The 14,795-nt window shown below is 40.5% G+C and overlaps 1 protein-coding gene across 1 annotated transcript in view; it reads right to left on the reverse strand.

Moving 5' to 3' along the window:
* Positions 1-1,071: 1,071 nt before the first annotated feature.
* The window catches only part of MFNG (MFNG O-fucosylpeptide 3-beta-N-acetylglucosaminyltransferase), a 40,593-nt gene continuing 26,869 nt past the window's right edge, over positions 1,072-14,795 (reverse strand). The window contains exons 6-8 of the mRNA XM_089528117.1: positions 4,041-4,206; positions 2,023-2,108; positions 1,072-1,552 (exon numbers count right to left, since the gene is read on the reverse strand). Of these exons, the coding sequence (XP_089384243.1) occupies positions 1,486-1,552; positions 2,023-2,108; positions 4,041-4,206 (319 nt within the window). The 3' untranslated portion in view covers positions 1,072-1,485. The remainder of the gene's footprint in view (positions 1,553-2,022; positions 2,109-4,040; positions 4,207-14,795) is intronic.

Genomic DNA, 14,795 nt, shown 5'->3' on the forward strand with positions numbered 1-14,795 from the left:
TTCAATTGTGCTTGCACGGGACTATTTAATGCTGCTCCAAATTCCACCTACCAAGCTGTCTGCTTCATCTGGGCTCTTGGTAGGGACAACTAAACAAGAAAGCAATGCCCTTGAAACTTCTTCAACCTCTTTTTGGAGATACAGGTGGAAAACACAGCATATGAACCCTTTCATTCAATTCATGTTGGCTTTCTAAGCCAAGTGTATTTCACAGATCCAAGATGGTATCAATATTGAAAAATGCAGAGAGTATCTAAAAGAGGGCATACAAAGGCTAAAGACTGGCCTATGGATGCTGCAGAAATTAAAATGAACACTGCTGGATTAGACCAAAAAGTTCTTCTTGTCCAGGAATCTATTCTACACAGTGGACAGCAAGTAAGACCTGTCACCAATCCAACACCTGCTGCTCTTCCCCAATAATTGTTAAGTGGAGACATACTGCTTCTGATCCTAAAGGCAGTATTGTTTGCCTTCAAAAAAATTTGCTCTCTTATGGTAACTCTAATGCAAACCTATTAGGTTTCCTTGGCAAAGTAGGGGGTTTGTCACTGCCGTCTTCTGGACAGACAGAGTGTGACTTGACCAAGGGGTCACCCAATTGGTTTCCGTGGTTGAGCAGGATCCAAACCTTTATCCCAACACTCAAAACACTACACCACATTGGCTCAGAAGTTGTATATAGCCATCAGAATATCTAATAGCCATTGATAGTCTTATGCTCCATTGGTTTTACAGTACTAACCCCCTTTGAAAGCCATCTAAACTGGTGACCAATTTCATTGTCTTAGTGGCCTTAGAACTTCTCATCTTATATCTTCCCTTCTGGGGTCTGGGAAATAATGAGTAGCCTTTCAGATTTGTTGTAAGGATGACAGCCAGGCAATGCACACACTTTGCTTTGAACACTGGTTACATTGTTGTTATTACTACTATCTCCACTATTGCTATTGCTGTTACTCTTAGTATTCTAACCTCAACTTTTGTTCCTGCTATCAAAAGACAAACTAGCAATTCTGAAGGATACTCTGACTTGGATTCTCTGACAATGTGTCCCTTATCTATGTGTACATTATCAGCAGACCACAATATTTATCCATAGCTTCTTTAATTATTTAATTAAATAGAATTAAAAAGGATAGAATGAGCAAGCTATAGGCCCTGAGTTACCCATGAAATTGCACCAGTAGCTACTGGAGAGATGTGTTTTCATTGGAGAGGCAATGTGAATTGATCAGAGGACAGTCACATTTAACTGCCACAGTCATAGTCTGAAGAACAACTTTTTGCCTATCCTCTTTTCTCAAACACCAATAGGCCCTCTAGTCTGTTACTTCATCTCCTTGTCTATCGTCAATAAGCACAGACATGATTAAGTCAGTGTGTAGCTCTCCTGTTTTCTGCTGAACAGGGACTTGAGAGAGGTGTGGGCTTCATCTGACATAAGAGACTTCTTCACTCATAGTGAGGGTTTCCAAGAAGTTGTCATTGAGTGACTGATTGTGGGCACCAGGATGTATCTGGATAAAGAAGGCAATGAAGCGACCGGAACCTGGAAAAAAGAGAGGACGGGGGAGGCACATAACGTGAGAGCTTCTGCTGTTGTGGGGAGAGAATGCATAGGAAAAGTGTATATTCCCCAGTGCCCTATCCAACACCAGATGCTCTCACACTGCACTGCAGAGAAACCCTCTTATTCTGTGTAGATTTAACAGGAGCTGCAGCCAGAGTACACCTTGTCCAGCCCCTTGGGACTGAACAACCTTGAATGTTTTGGCTTTGATTTCAGCCTTTGCAATAAAGGTTCAGTTTAAATGATTATAAAAGAAAGTAAACCATGAACAGCAGGAATGAAGCCAAGACAGTTTTGGCTGTACATTTCCCCCCAGTTCCAGGCCTTCGTTCTTCCTCTGGACAATCACTACCTGAAGCTCCACTGGTTTCCTCATAAAGCTCTGCTCTTGCTACTTATCCTTCTCCACCTGGCTTCATATAATTGCCAGACACAAACTTAAGACATACCTGGAAGGATCTTCTTGTTGGGAAAAAGGACCAGCCAGTTTGATAGTATTGAGTTTCTTCTCAAAAATGCCATAGCTGAGAGTGACCTAGAAGGGAATAGCAGATGAAGAAATAGCTGTGTAATATGCATGCCCTTATGTTACATCTGTTTTATGACCACCTAAAATTATATGTCATGCATGCACATATGCTCTGCTAACTCAGGACAAAGTTTCCTATGGGGCTGTGCAGCTGCCTCCATCTTCCCCAGATCATGGCAACCACTCACCGTGACCCCAATCTGGCCTTTTCAGGGTACAAAAAGGAGCTGCAAAAGAAGCTCTTTTTTGCGCCCTAGAAAGGGCATAATAGCCCTGGCACTGTGGCTTTAAGGTGCTCCTTTGGTGCTGCATCATGTAAATGCAGCACCAGAGGAGCACCGTGACACTGCACACCGTGTGGAGCGGCGGATGGCATCATGCTGCCATGAGGGCAGAGTTGGGGCATGCATTATATGGATGTCATCATGCCCCAACTCCACCACCAGACCAGCCTTAATGGCCGGACTGCACAGTCCCTATGTCCCACCTATGCTCTTAATTCTTGCACATTTTAAATAATAGATCTGGTTGGGAACATGGAACCAGGAAGTTATCAACACTTACCCAAGGAATGGTTGATTGTGCATCTCTTTAAAATAAATAAATGGCTATATATATATAAATATATATATTTAATATATATATTAAACCTTTTTACTTCCAGCATTTAAGGCAGAAACTTCACAAAGTTTACAAGGTGAAACAATAAAACAACTCTCAGACTGAGTCATAGGTCCAAATGACCATGCCTTGACTGTTTCTAACACCTGTACTCTCCAATATATTAACTCAAAGATCGAGAACCCCAAATTTAATGGTATTTCAAGTCTCCAAGCTGTTCACAAGTCCTCTTCTTCTTTTAAACAACTACTTTAGAAGGGATGGGCAAGACTGAGATATGAGCTACACAATTAGCCCAATTAATGCAGTGGTTGATGCTGGAATGTACCAATTCAGACTGAAGGCAAGTACTGCTTTCACATTTTTGGAAACACATACTACACAGATAGACAAACAAATAATAATAATAATAATAATAATAATAATAATAATAATAATAATTTTATTTATATACCGCCCTTCTATAAACCAGGGCGGTGTACAACATAAAATCATATACAATACATACAATGAAAACAGCAGATACATTAAAATAGGTTCCTCACCACAGAAATCTAGCATTCCATCTATCCAATGATACTGAGAAGAGTTTATATCATGCACTATTGCTGACTTCATGGCTCTCCTCTCAGAAGAAGGGTGGGTAATTTACTGGCACTTCTTCAGAATGGAAGAGGTGCCTTTCCCTGCATGTTGACTGGCAGAAGTTTTATTGGCTATTTAATTGCCTTTTCATTCCCTAGCCTATTATTGACAAGAAGTGTCTGGGGAAGCATTTGTCAGGAAAGCCTCATCTAAATAATGCATGATTGATTCAATCAGTGTCACAATTACTAAGGAGATGATGTGAATGACTGCCTTTCCTGCAGCCTCTCTCTCTCTCTCTCTCCCACTTTCTCCTGACCCTCCTGGTCTCTCCCTTTTCTGGGCAACCCAGAATTTTGATAATCTGGCAAATCCCTATTCAAAGTCAATTTCAGGCTATTTGGTCACATGTAATAGATGGAGAGCTAGCATGCTGCTGGCAGTAGGAAAGAGAATGAGTCTGGCCCTAGCAATCTCCACAGCAAGGAATGAGTTCTTCTGGGAAAAGAATTGCATTGCCCCCAGGTATAAAATATAACACATCCTAATTGAACTGAGAAAATGTTACATCACTGCAACAGATGTGCAACTTCAAGGAGAGATTATTGGATTTTGGACAACCCAATATGTAACAATGGGACCAATTCAGGCACTACACAAACTCTTCATTTGGAATGTCTGCCTCACTCAAGCATAGTTACAACCATCCTCTGCCTTTCTGCATCATCTCACCTGCTTGGTTAACTCAGGATTCTGAATGAGCTGCAGGTTCTCCAGGTGAGAGTGAAACAGTGTACTGGGAACCAGATGACCTCCTAATTTGCACTCAATGATGTAACCCACCGTGCAGTCATCTGGAAGATGGATGAGCTCTGATGTGATCAGGAAGTTGCTGCCACTTAAGAAAAACAGAACCAGATATATTGAGTAAGAGACTTGAAATTATGGAAGTGAAAACCAGGAACTGAAATTAGGGGATTAATTTTCTAGGTAGAACAGTAGGACTGAGAGTGAACATAAGAGTGAACATGGGTGTATGAGACAAAAGAACTATCTAGACCAGCATTATTTCCCCACTATGATCAACCACATATTGCCTAGGTTCCCTATCAGTTGGTATCCAGAAGCATATTATACAAATATGCTCAGGATATATGGTACCTATGGCCTGGGATAGACCGCCCATGCGCTGCCTCTCCGGAGTAAAAAGAACCCAGTGTTTCTGGGTTCTTTTTATGGTGCCAGAGTGATGTCACAAGTGTGCCACTGGCGCACTCACGACATAAGCGATGCACGTCATTGTGTGGATGCTGCGCATCGCTTACGTCAAAATGGTGGCGTCCGTGTACATGGGACGTCATCATTAGTCTGCCGCCACTCCATACTAGGGTTAGGGACCGTGCGGTTGGTGCGTGGTCCCTAACCCTAGAATCGGAAGCAGCATGGCACTTTGGGACCATCTGTCCCACGCCATAGTGAAAAGAAAAGAATTACAGTTGTGGCCATTTTATTAAGTTTAAATGGTGCCTGAATTACCAACATTACATGAATTATGTAGATTTTGTGTAATTGTTTGGTTGTTGCAGTTTTTGTTGCTGTTCCAGTTTTGCAGAATGAAGTGAGTGAATGCAGTGAGTTAAAACGTCAGATGCTTGCCATACATCTGTTAGTCAGGTTGATCAACGTGTATAGTTTAAGATTCACTGGCAATTTTACTTCTGTTTGGTTTTAATCAAATCACAGATTTCTTCATATCCTGGATGGAAAGAATTTATAAAAATGTGGGAACAACAGAAAAGGCTGGAGAAAATAGTTAAACTGCCATAGAGGGAACAAGGCAAACAATGCAAGGACCCAACAGTGGGAGGCAAGAAAATCTGCACAGGCAGCAAGTAGGGGGGACACATGGGACCTTACCACACAGGGCACAGAAGTAGGGTCAGTTCGCATTGGCCGATGCGTATTCACACCTGGGCGGCCTTCCGCATCGAGGTTTTGCGAATCGGCCAATCCATATTCAGGCAAAGTGAGGCAAGTGCAGATTGGATAACCACACCAGCCCAATACAATGTGTATTGGCCGATGCGCATCGGCAGCTTTGCGCATGCTCTGTGGGGCGATGAACGGGGGCAACATTTTTAACTTCCAGGGGTGAAGAATGAGGTCACTGTTTAGCACGTAATATCGCGAGAATTGCTGCCTTTAGCCACTTACGAAAGGGGTATGCACCATCTGTGTGTGTGTGTGTGTGTGTGTGTGTGTGTGTGTGTATGCACATAAATACATATATATAAATACACACACACACACACACACACATACTTATATATATATATACACATAGTGGTACAGCCAAAAGTGAGATGCCTTTTTTTATGTGTACACACACATTTGTCTGTATGAGTGTTTATATATATATATATATATATACACACACACACACACACACACACACACATATATATACACACATATATATGCAAAAAAACACTTGCCACAGCCAAAAGTGTGATGCCGTATTTATATGTGTACACACATCTGTCTGCTTGAGTGTTTATATATGTGTGTGTGTGTGTGTGTGTGTGTGTGTGTGTACACACACACACAGAGAGAGATATACACACATATACACATAGTGGTACTGCCAAAAGTGTGAAGCCGTATTTATATGTGTACACACACAGCTGTCTGTGTGTGTGTGTGTATACCTACAAATACATATACACACACATGCATACACACACACACACACACACACACACACAAACTGTGGCGCAGCCGAAAGTGTAATGCTGCGTGTATATGCTTACACACACATCTTTGTGTGTGTGTGTGTGTATATACACACATACATATACATACACACACACACACACATATACACACACACACACACACAAGCTGTGGAGCAGCCGAAAGTGTAATGCTGCATGTATATGCTTACACACACATCTTTGTGTGTGTGTGTGTGTGTGTGTGTATACATACATATACATACATATACACACACAGACACACACACACACAAGCTGTGGAGCAGCCGAAAGTGTAATGCTGCATGTATATGCTTACACACACACGTTTTTGTGTGTGTGTGTGTGTGTGTGTGTGTGTGTGTGTATATACATACATATACATATACATCCCCCCCCCCCCGACACAAAAGGTTTGTGCTTTATCTTGTCGGTCAGTGGAAAAATCGCTCCCCAGCCCCGGTGGTTGTCCTGAAAGGGGAAAGGGCCAACGGAAGGAGAAGGGGGAAATTCCAGCGCAGCATCATGGGAAATTTGTAACCTGGTGGTCTTCAGGAGAACCAGCGGATTGGATGTACACACCAGCCAAAGCAGCAGAGGTTTCGCACTGGCCATCAATACGGATCCCGCCGATCCACTAATTTTGCGCACTCGCAAAACGGAGGAGCCGGCTGCCTTCAGTTCAGAACCCAGCCGTGAATACGCATTGGCCAAAGTGTATTCACATTATATCGCATTGGTCAATATGTATTCTGAGCTCACAGGTGTGGAACACAAATGCAATATAACGCGAATACGCATCGACCAATGCGAACTGACCCTAATTCCGCACTCAGAAAATCCCTGTGTGGTAAGGTCTATGGTCTTAGATGTCTCTACACTAAAGCACAGAGCATGGGAAATAAACAGGATGAACTTGAACACCTAGCACAACAAAGCAAATAAGATATAAAAGGCATCACTAAATCCTGGTAGGATAAATCTCATGATTGGAATGTAGTAATAAAGGGGTATAACCTTTTTAAGAGAAATAGGCCAAACAGGAAAAAAGAGGAATAGCATTATATGTCAGGGAAATTTACACCAGTGAAGAGATCCAGGATTTCAATCCTGGAAGCCAGGTGGAGAGCATCTGAATAAAAATGAAAGGGGAGGGAAACAACAGGGATGTTATTGATTGGGTCTACTACAGACCCCCAAATCAAACAGAGGAACTGGATCATGCCTTTCTAGAACAGATGATCACACACTCAGAAAGGAGAGATGTAGTAGTTATGGGTGACTTCAACTATTCTAGAGCCAGCGGGAGGGGGGGAAATGCCAGTAAGGCAGGCAGCAAGGGAATTTCACAAATAGTCAAGTCCTATTGTCCCCAGTGCTGCCACTGGGGACAATGAGACTTGAATACTTGTGAAATTTCAGATTGGCAGGGGGAGGGAGACAGATGTATCCCCCTGTGAATCCAGAGGGACTACTGTAATTTCTTTTACAAAGATTTCCATTCTCAATATAGATTCATATGGCAACCCAGAGTACATAGGTAAAACTATTACTACTACTACTACTACTACTTCTACATGGCATCTCTCTTGTTACAGCAGGCAGACATCAGGACTGTGAAGAAAGGAAAGAGAAGGAGAAACCATATCTGCCTCTTCCCCGACTGTCTGGAAGAATTTAAAACTGCATAAAGATACATATTCATGTTGCATATGCTACCTTTGTTGTTTCTCTAAATGTAAAGAACCTGCATCCAGTCAATGGCTGAGCCTCTCTAGACGCAAATATCCTTTGCTCCTCAAATATAAATTGAAAGAATTTATTTTACTCCCTCTGAACTCCTGTTTGCCTACACATCAGACATCTACTGAATCGATACTCTCTAAAAAGGAGACAAATGTGCTAATAAGTTCCTCAACAGGCAGATTCCTCTTCCTGGCCTACTTCCTGTTTAATGTGAAAATTAATGACTTTGTTATTCAGTTTTTAACACTTCAAAATGAGAAGGGAAGCTTCTGGAGTATTTTATTTCTCATTTATGCAAGAAAACCAGGGGAAGAACAGCATCTGGGTGCATTAAAAAGGCGTAGGTAGCCATGTTAGACCATGAGGCAGGAAAATCCAAATATTGCAGTAGGAATGCCTTTATAAGAGCAACCAAAATACTGTAAAGTAGTATGACCTTTTTCTCAGGCTTTCCACCATCTTCACAGGTACAATTATGGGGATGCAAGACAAGGGTTTTTGTGCTGATGCCCCAGGTAATAGGACACTCTTCATAGGCAGGTTAGAATAACCCCCTCCTTATAGACCTTCTGTGGGCTTTCAAAGATATTTTATTTCAAATAGGCTTTACAGAACTGAAGATTTTTAAAGCAAGGCATTTCCAGAGGTTGTGTATGATTTTAGTTATTTTAATTGTACTTGTCTTTTAAACTACTTTTTATCATTTATTAAATGTTTTACAATGGTTCCATTCCTTCCTGGAGGATTGAACCCAGAAGGTGGTGCTGGAAGACTTCTCTTTGATGCTCTGGCCATTTGGTTGTAAGGTCTGTCAAGGTCCACCACCACCACCACCACCTCCATCATGCTAGTTAATATATACATGAAACCACTGGGAGAGGTCATCCAGAGTTTTGGGGTGCAGTGCCATCAATATGTGGACAACACCCAACTCTACTACTCCTTTCTACCTCAACCCCAGGAGGTGTCTTGGTTCTAAACCATATGTCTGTCATCAGAAATCGGCAAATTCATACTTAATCCAGACAAGGCAAAGTGTTCTTGGCCAACCATAAGGCTGCTCAGAGAATAGGGATTCAGCCTGTGTTAGATGGGCTTACACTTCCCTTGAAGATGCAGGTTTGCAGTTTTGATGTACTCCTGGACTGTGTTTTGAACCTGGAGTCCCAGGTTTCGGCAGTGACCAGAGGTGTCACAACTGTGCCTGTTCCTTGAGACATCAGACCCGGCCCCAGTGGTACATGCCTTAGTTACATCCCATTTGGACTACTGTAATGTGTTTTACTTGAGTCTGCTTTCGAAGAGTATTCAGAAGTTTCAGCTGATCTAAAGTTGCAGTCAGATTGTTAACTGGGTCAGGTTACAGAAACCAAACTACGCCCCTGTTGATACAGCTTCACTGGCTGCCACTTTGTCTCTGGACACAATTCAAAATGCTGGTTATGACCTATAAAGTCGTATATGGCTAAGGTTCAGGCTATCTGGCAAGCGGTATCTCCCAATATGAGCTGGCCCAGGCTCTGAGGTGATCAGGCGAGGCCCTTCTCTCACTCTTGCCATCAGAGGCATAGTTTGTGGGGCCCTTCCTAATGGCTGCCCCTAGACTCTACAACTCCCTTCCCAAGGAAACTAGAATGGCCCCCTCTCTGTTGTCCTTCTGCTGGCAGTATGAGACCTTCCTGTTCAGACAGGCATTTAAAATAGAAATTTTAAAGAACATCTGGGGGCTTTACATTATTTTAAAGGTTATGTTTTTAAGTGCTTTTATCTTTTGTATTCTATTTTCGAATAAATGATCCATTTTAATATTGTAGTAATTTAATACCTTTTTAACTGTCATTTTAAAAAATGTTTAATTGTACTGTATTTTTAGACTGTAAGCTGCTTTGAATCCTAATTTTGGGAAGAAAGCAGGGTACAAAAATATAATAATAATAATAATAATAATAATAATAATAATAATAATGCTGTATTGTTCTAATTGAACTGTTTTTAAGAACTTTTTTTTAAAGTAGCATTGTTTCTTTTTATATGAGGGTGAAATATTTTAACACTGTAAATAGTTTAACTATATTTTAATATTCACTTTTTTATTTTTTTTATTGTATTGTCCTTTCAAATTGTGAGTCACTTTGAGTCCCCATTTTGGGGGGAAGTAGGATGCAGATGATGATGATGATGATTTTGACATCATCTTTCTTCCAATAAGTTCAAAGTGAAATATGTGTTTCTCATCCCCATATACATCCCATAAAGCAGGTTAGACTGAGAGAGAGAGACAGGCCTAAAATCACCCCCGGAGCTTCATGTCTACATGGGATTTAAACCCAGGACTAAATTGAATTGCTACTCCCAGTTAGAATAGGCCCAGTGAATCAATAGGATTAGCATGAAATAGGTGTACTTTAGTTGGGGCTAGTGATGGGGTTTAGGCTCGGGTTTTGAGAGCCAGCACAGTGTAGTAGTCTGAGCATTGGACTATGGCTCTGGAAGCCAGGGTTTGAATCTCCACTCAACCATGGAAACCCACTAGTTGACCTTGAGCATGTCACACTCTCTAAGTTTCAGAGGAAGGCCATAGCAAAAACCCCTCTGAACCAATCTTGCCAAAAAATTCCAATGACAAGTTTGCATTAGAGATGCCATAACAACTTCAAGGCACACAACAATAACAACCCCCAGTCCTAGTCTAACACTCCACAGTTACTTTAGGATATAGATATGTTCCTAATCATGGGCACACATACGCACAAAAACACAGGTACACTCATAAGTGCTGGCACAAAATTTTCTTGGGTGCAAGATGATTTTAGGAGGGAATTTTAATGGTGTTCAAGTAGCCGAGGTCAGATGGCCTCCCTCTGGCCAGTGTGTTTCCAGAAGCTTTTATGAAAATGTAGAGCTTTTAAAACTTATTTTTAACATTCGTGAGATATTGTTATCCATTGATTTCAGTCTGCAGTTTTTCTTCTTCTCTGCATGACTCATATTCATGTATTGACTTGTCCTCTCACTGTGCCAGGTTTTTAGCAGAAATAACAGATGTTAAGATAGTGCCTCAGGTTTATGTAGATTTGCGTTTCAGTTGCAATATATTGGAATGCTGTGAAATAGCCAAGGTACCACTCATTTTCAGCCTCAGAGATTGACAGAGCCATCCTGCATATGTCAACTCAAAAGAATGCCCCGCTGAGTTGCTCTGAAGCAAACCTGTATAGCATTGTCTCTTAAATGCACTGCTGATGTATTGTTGAAGAGTATTACCAAAGAAAAATTTCAGCAGTACCTCAGACTCAAATACATACCGGGGATAAATCAAATTGTTATATTGGATGCAGGGGAGACAGTGGTGACAGAACAGTTTATTCAATTTATAGTTCTGTATTAAATCCATGGCATAGTGGTTTGAATGCTGGACTATGACTCTGGAGATCATGGTTCAATTCCTACCTCAGCTATGAAACCCACTGGGGAAACCTGGGCAAGTCACATGCTCTCAGCCTCAGGATAAGGCAATGGCAAGCCACCTCTGAACAAATCGTGCCAAAGAAATCCCATGACAGGTTCACCTTAAGGTTGCCATAAGTTGGAAATGACTTGAAGGCACACAACAACAATAAATTAAATCTTAAACATATCAAACATCTATATTAAATATATTAAAAGTAAACTTCTTTTTATACAAATATATTAAATATTAATTAATTTAAAACAGAACAAATCCTGAAATAATAGTTTCCAGGGGAGAGGCAATAATTAAATTATTATAGTTTTACAGTCTACAAGGTATTACAGACTAGAGTTTTGGACCATTTATGATTCAAATTCTATCCAAGAAATTAGCAATCAGTGAGATATTGTCAATAATGTGATAAATTTCAAGGAGTGTCACTTCTTGTAATTGTGTTGTAATCCTATATGTGGTGATGTCATTCAGATGGTTTGTCAGTCCATTTGGAATTGCTTCCAATGGAGCACCTATCACAACAGGAACCATCATTATTTTCTTTTCTCAAAGGAACTGACTTTCAGTTTGTTAAATATCAATTTTAAAAAAATCGCAATAGGACATCATTTTTAAGTGCATAAATAAATCCTTTTAAAGTACTTAAGAGAACCCTAGAATATAATAAGACTTTACTCATGCCAGTGCAAAGATTCTAGAGGACATAATCTGCACTGCAGAAATAATGCAGTTTGGCACTGCTTTAATTGTTATGGCTCCATCCTATGGAATCCTGGAATTTGTTGTTAGCTGTGGAACCAAAACACTCTTACAAATTCTAGACCTCCATAGCATTCAGCCATGGCAGTTACACACTATATTATTTTTGCAATGCAGATTTAGCTGAAGAACTAGCCTAAAAGGTACTTTTCAATGCTCTGAATATACTGTGAGGAAAGTCATGAAGTTTTAGAAAGAGAGGGCTCTTTCACCATGGTCGTCACATGGGAGTAAGGAACTGTACTTGCTGGCCATTCCCTTTCTATGCCCTCCTACATGCCATCCAGTGTGGGGGAGCAGAATGTCTATAGAAGGCAGCCTGCTATACAGGCCCCCTCTTGGGTCTGAAACTTAAGTGTTGATGCCTTCAAATCATAAAAAGCAGGGTTAAAGAGAATTTGAGAATTTGCTCAGAAACAAAGAAAATGGGAGGAGGGGAGGAGGAGGAGACTATAATTTAGAAAAACCAGTTGCTCTTGTGGTTGAAGCACTCTGCTCATAAAAAACCTGGAGCTTTCTTGATGGCTTCTATCATTCCATCATCCTCAGAAAGCAAGACCAGTGATCAGAGAGAATGGAGACTGCGTTCTAAAGCAAAACTAGAGGATTAATAATAATGCATTGCCTTGTGTTGAGGGGGTCTACAGATCCAGTATACCTGGATTGCACCATGTTGGACAACGTTGGTATGAAATGCCTGAAGAGTTTTGATTTTTGTAGTTATCTGGATAAAAAAAAATTCAAGCAAAATACTATATTCCTAAAAGTAGAAGAAAACTAGGATCATTATTTAGGGGGGAAGAAGAGGTGAGAGAAAACTGTTATTGAGCTTAAAAATATAATAAATCTTCCTGATTGGTTGGACTGTATACTGCATCTTTTAAAATTGTTTTTTTATTCTTTTATGAGTTCTTTCAGACAGCCAAAACAAATCACGTTATGATTAAAGAGAAAGTACCATTCTTGGGAAGAATCAGTCTCTAAAAACATATGGAAATATTACCTGAATTTACATCCCCGCACCCTCAATGTTTTAGATTACATCTTTTGTTGTTGTTTTGCCATCATCTTCTTCTGCTACTACTAATTGTACTTCTTTATTTATATCCCACCTTTTCCCCAAGATTGAGACTCAAGGCAAGTGACAATTCAAAACAAGTACAATATAGCTAAAAATAGTCAAAAGTCAATATTAAAATAAAATAAACCTTCCTTGGCCATAGGACATGCTGGTTGGGGGCAATGGGAACTGCAGACTAAAACACAAGGAGAGCATATCTGATGAGCATCAGATTGAGAAGACTGCCTCTTGGAATGGCTTCTGATAATGTTCAGAATTGTTGAGATACACAATATGACAAAGTCCAATGAAGAAATGAAAAATCTCCTTTATCAGATGTTCAGTATAATCTTACACATGTTTATACTGCAGGAAGACCTACAGTTTTCAGTGAAGACTACTCCTAAAAAGTTTGTTTAGTATTGTTACCCAAAAGGCAAAGGTCCTGAGAGACCACCACATATAAGGATCTACTTATATGGTCAACCGGCTTTCTCTGCCCTAGGGCATCTTCTGGGCTCCAAGCCTTGTGACAGACCCTTTAATAGTATGTTCATATCAAATGAAGGGGCCCTGCATGGATGGTTGTTCTTTGAGGTAACAGTATTGTAATCCTTGGGGGAGAAATAAGCACCATTTTGGGACACTATCCCATGGGATTAAAAGAGTGGCTTACCTTTCCCAGGTTCTGTGCTAATTCGGGAGGCAGCTGGTTCCTATCACATATAAATCACCACCGAATCGCTGCCTGGGTCTCTCCCTGATCCAGCCTGGGTCATCTAAGCCACTTCAGTGGCCATTTTTAGAAATCAGAAGCTTCCATTTTTGAAAAGGGGCCACGGAAGCGGCTTAACTGACCCAAGCTGCATTTAGGCAGTGATTCAGTGGTGATTTAAGTGTGATAGCAACCAGCTGCATTCTGAATTAGCACTGAATTTGGGAAAGGTAAGCCACTCTTTTAACCCCATGTGATAGGGTCCTTAGTCTGTACTGGAATTCTATTTATAGCAATGTAATATTGGCGAGATACCAGGTTGTTGTTTTTTGAGAGCCAGCATGGTGGAATGGTTTCAGCATTGGACTAAGACTCTAGAGACCAGATTCTGCATTCCCACTTGGCCATGGAAACCCACTGGGAAAGTCCCACTCTCTCAGATTCAAAGGAAGTCCACTGAAAAGAACCTCTGAACAAATCTTGCCAGGAAAACCCTATGATAGGTTCAGTTTAAAATCACCATAAGCCAGAAATGACATGAAGGTATGCAACAACAATAACCGTTGTTTAAATCTTTTTCTATTATTACATTTATTTTTATAAAAATATTATTACATTATTACATTTATTTTTAAATATATATATAAAGAATAATTCCAAAAGAGGACTTTTTTAAAAAAAAAATTGATTTTGTCACTCACTGTAAAAAAATAGGATCTAGCTAAGCAGTTGGATTCAGGAACTTTGACCGAGCTCTTGAAATAGCCCTGGGTCTCCAGATATTTGTGTCTATATGTGCCTTCAAGTTTCCTGTCAACTTATGGTGATCCCATGAATTTAATAAGGTTTTATTTAGGCAATGACTGCTCAGCTGTGGAATTAAGGCTCCATTTTATACACTAGTACATCTCATACGCCCTTACTTGTGAGTACAGTAGGAATTCATACAAGTATCTTGTTAATCTAGCAGAAAAGCCTGCAGTTTATG

The sequence above is a fragment of the Sceloporus occidentalis genome, unplaced genomic scaffold (genome assembly GCF_023333645.1).
Source record: "Sceloporus occidentalis isolate IW3139 unplaced genomic scaffold, rSceOcc1.0.p SCAF_5, whole genome shotgun sequence".
NCBI classification, from domain to species: domain Eukaryota; kingdom Metazoa; phylum Chordata; class Lepidosauria; order Squamata; family Phrynosomatidae; genus Sceloporus; species Sceloporus occidentalis.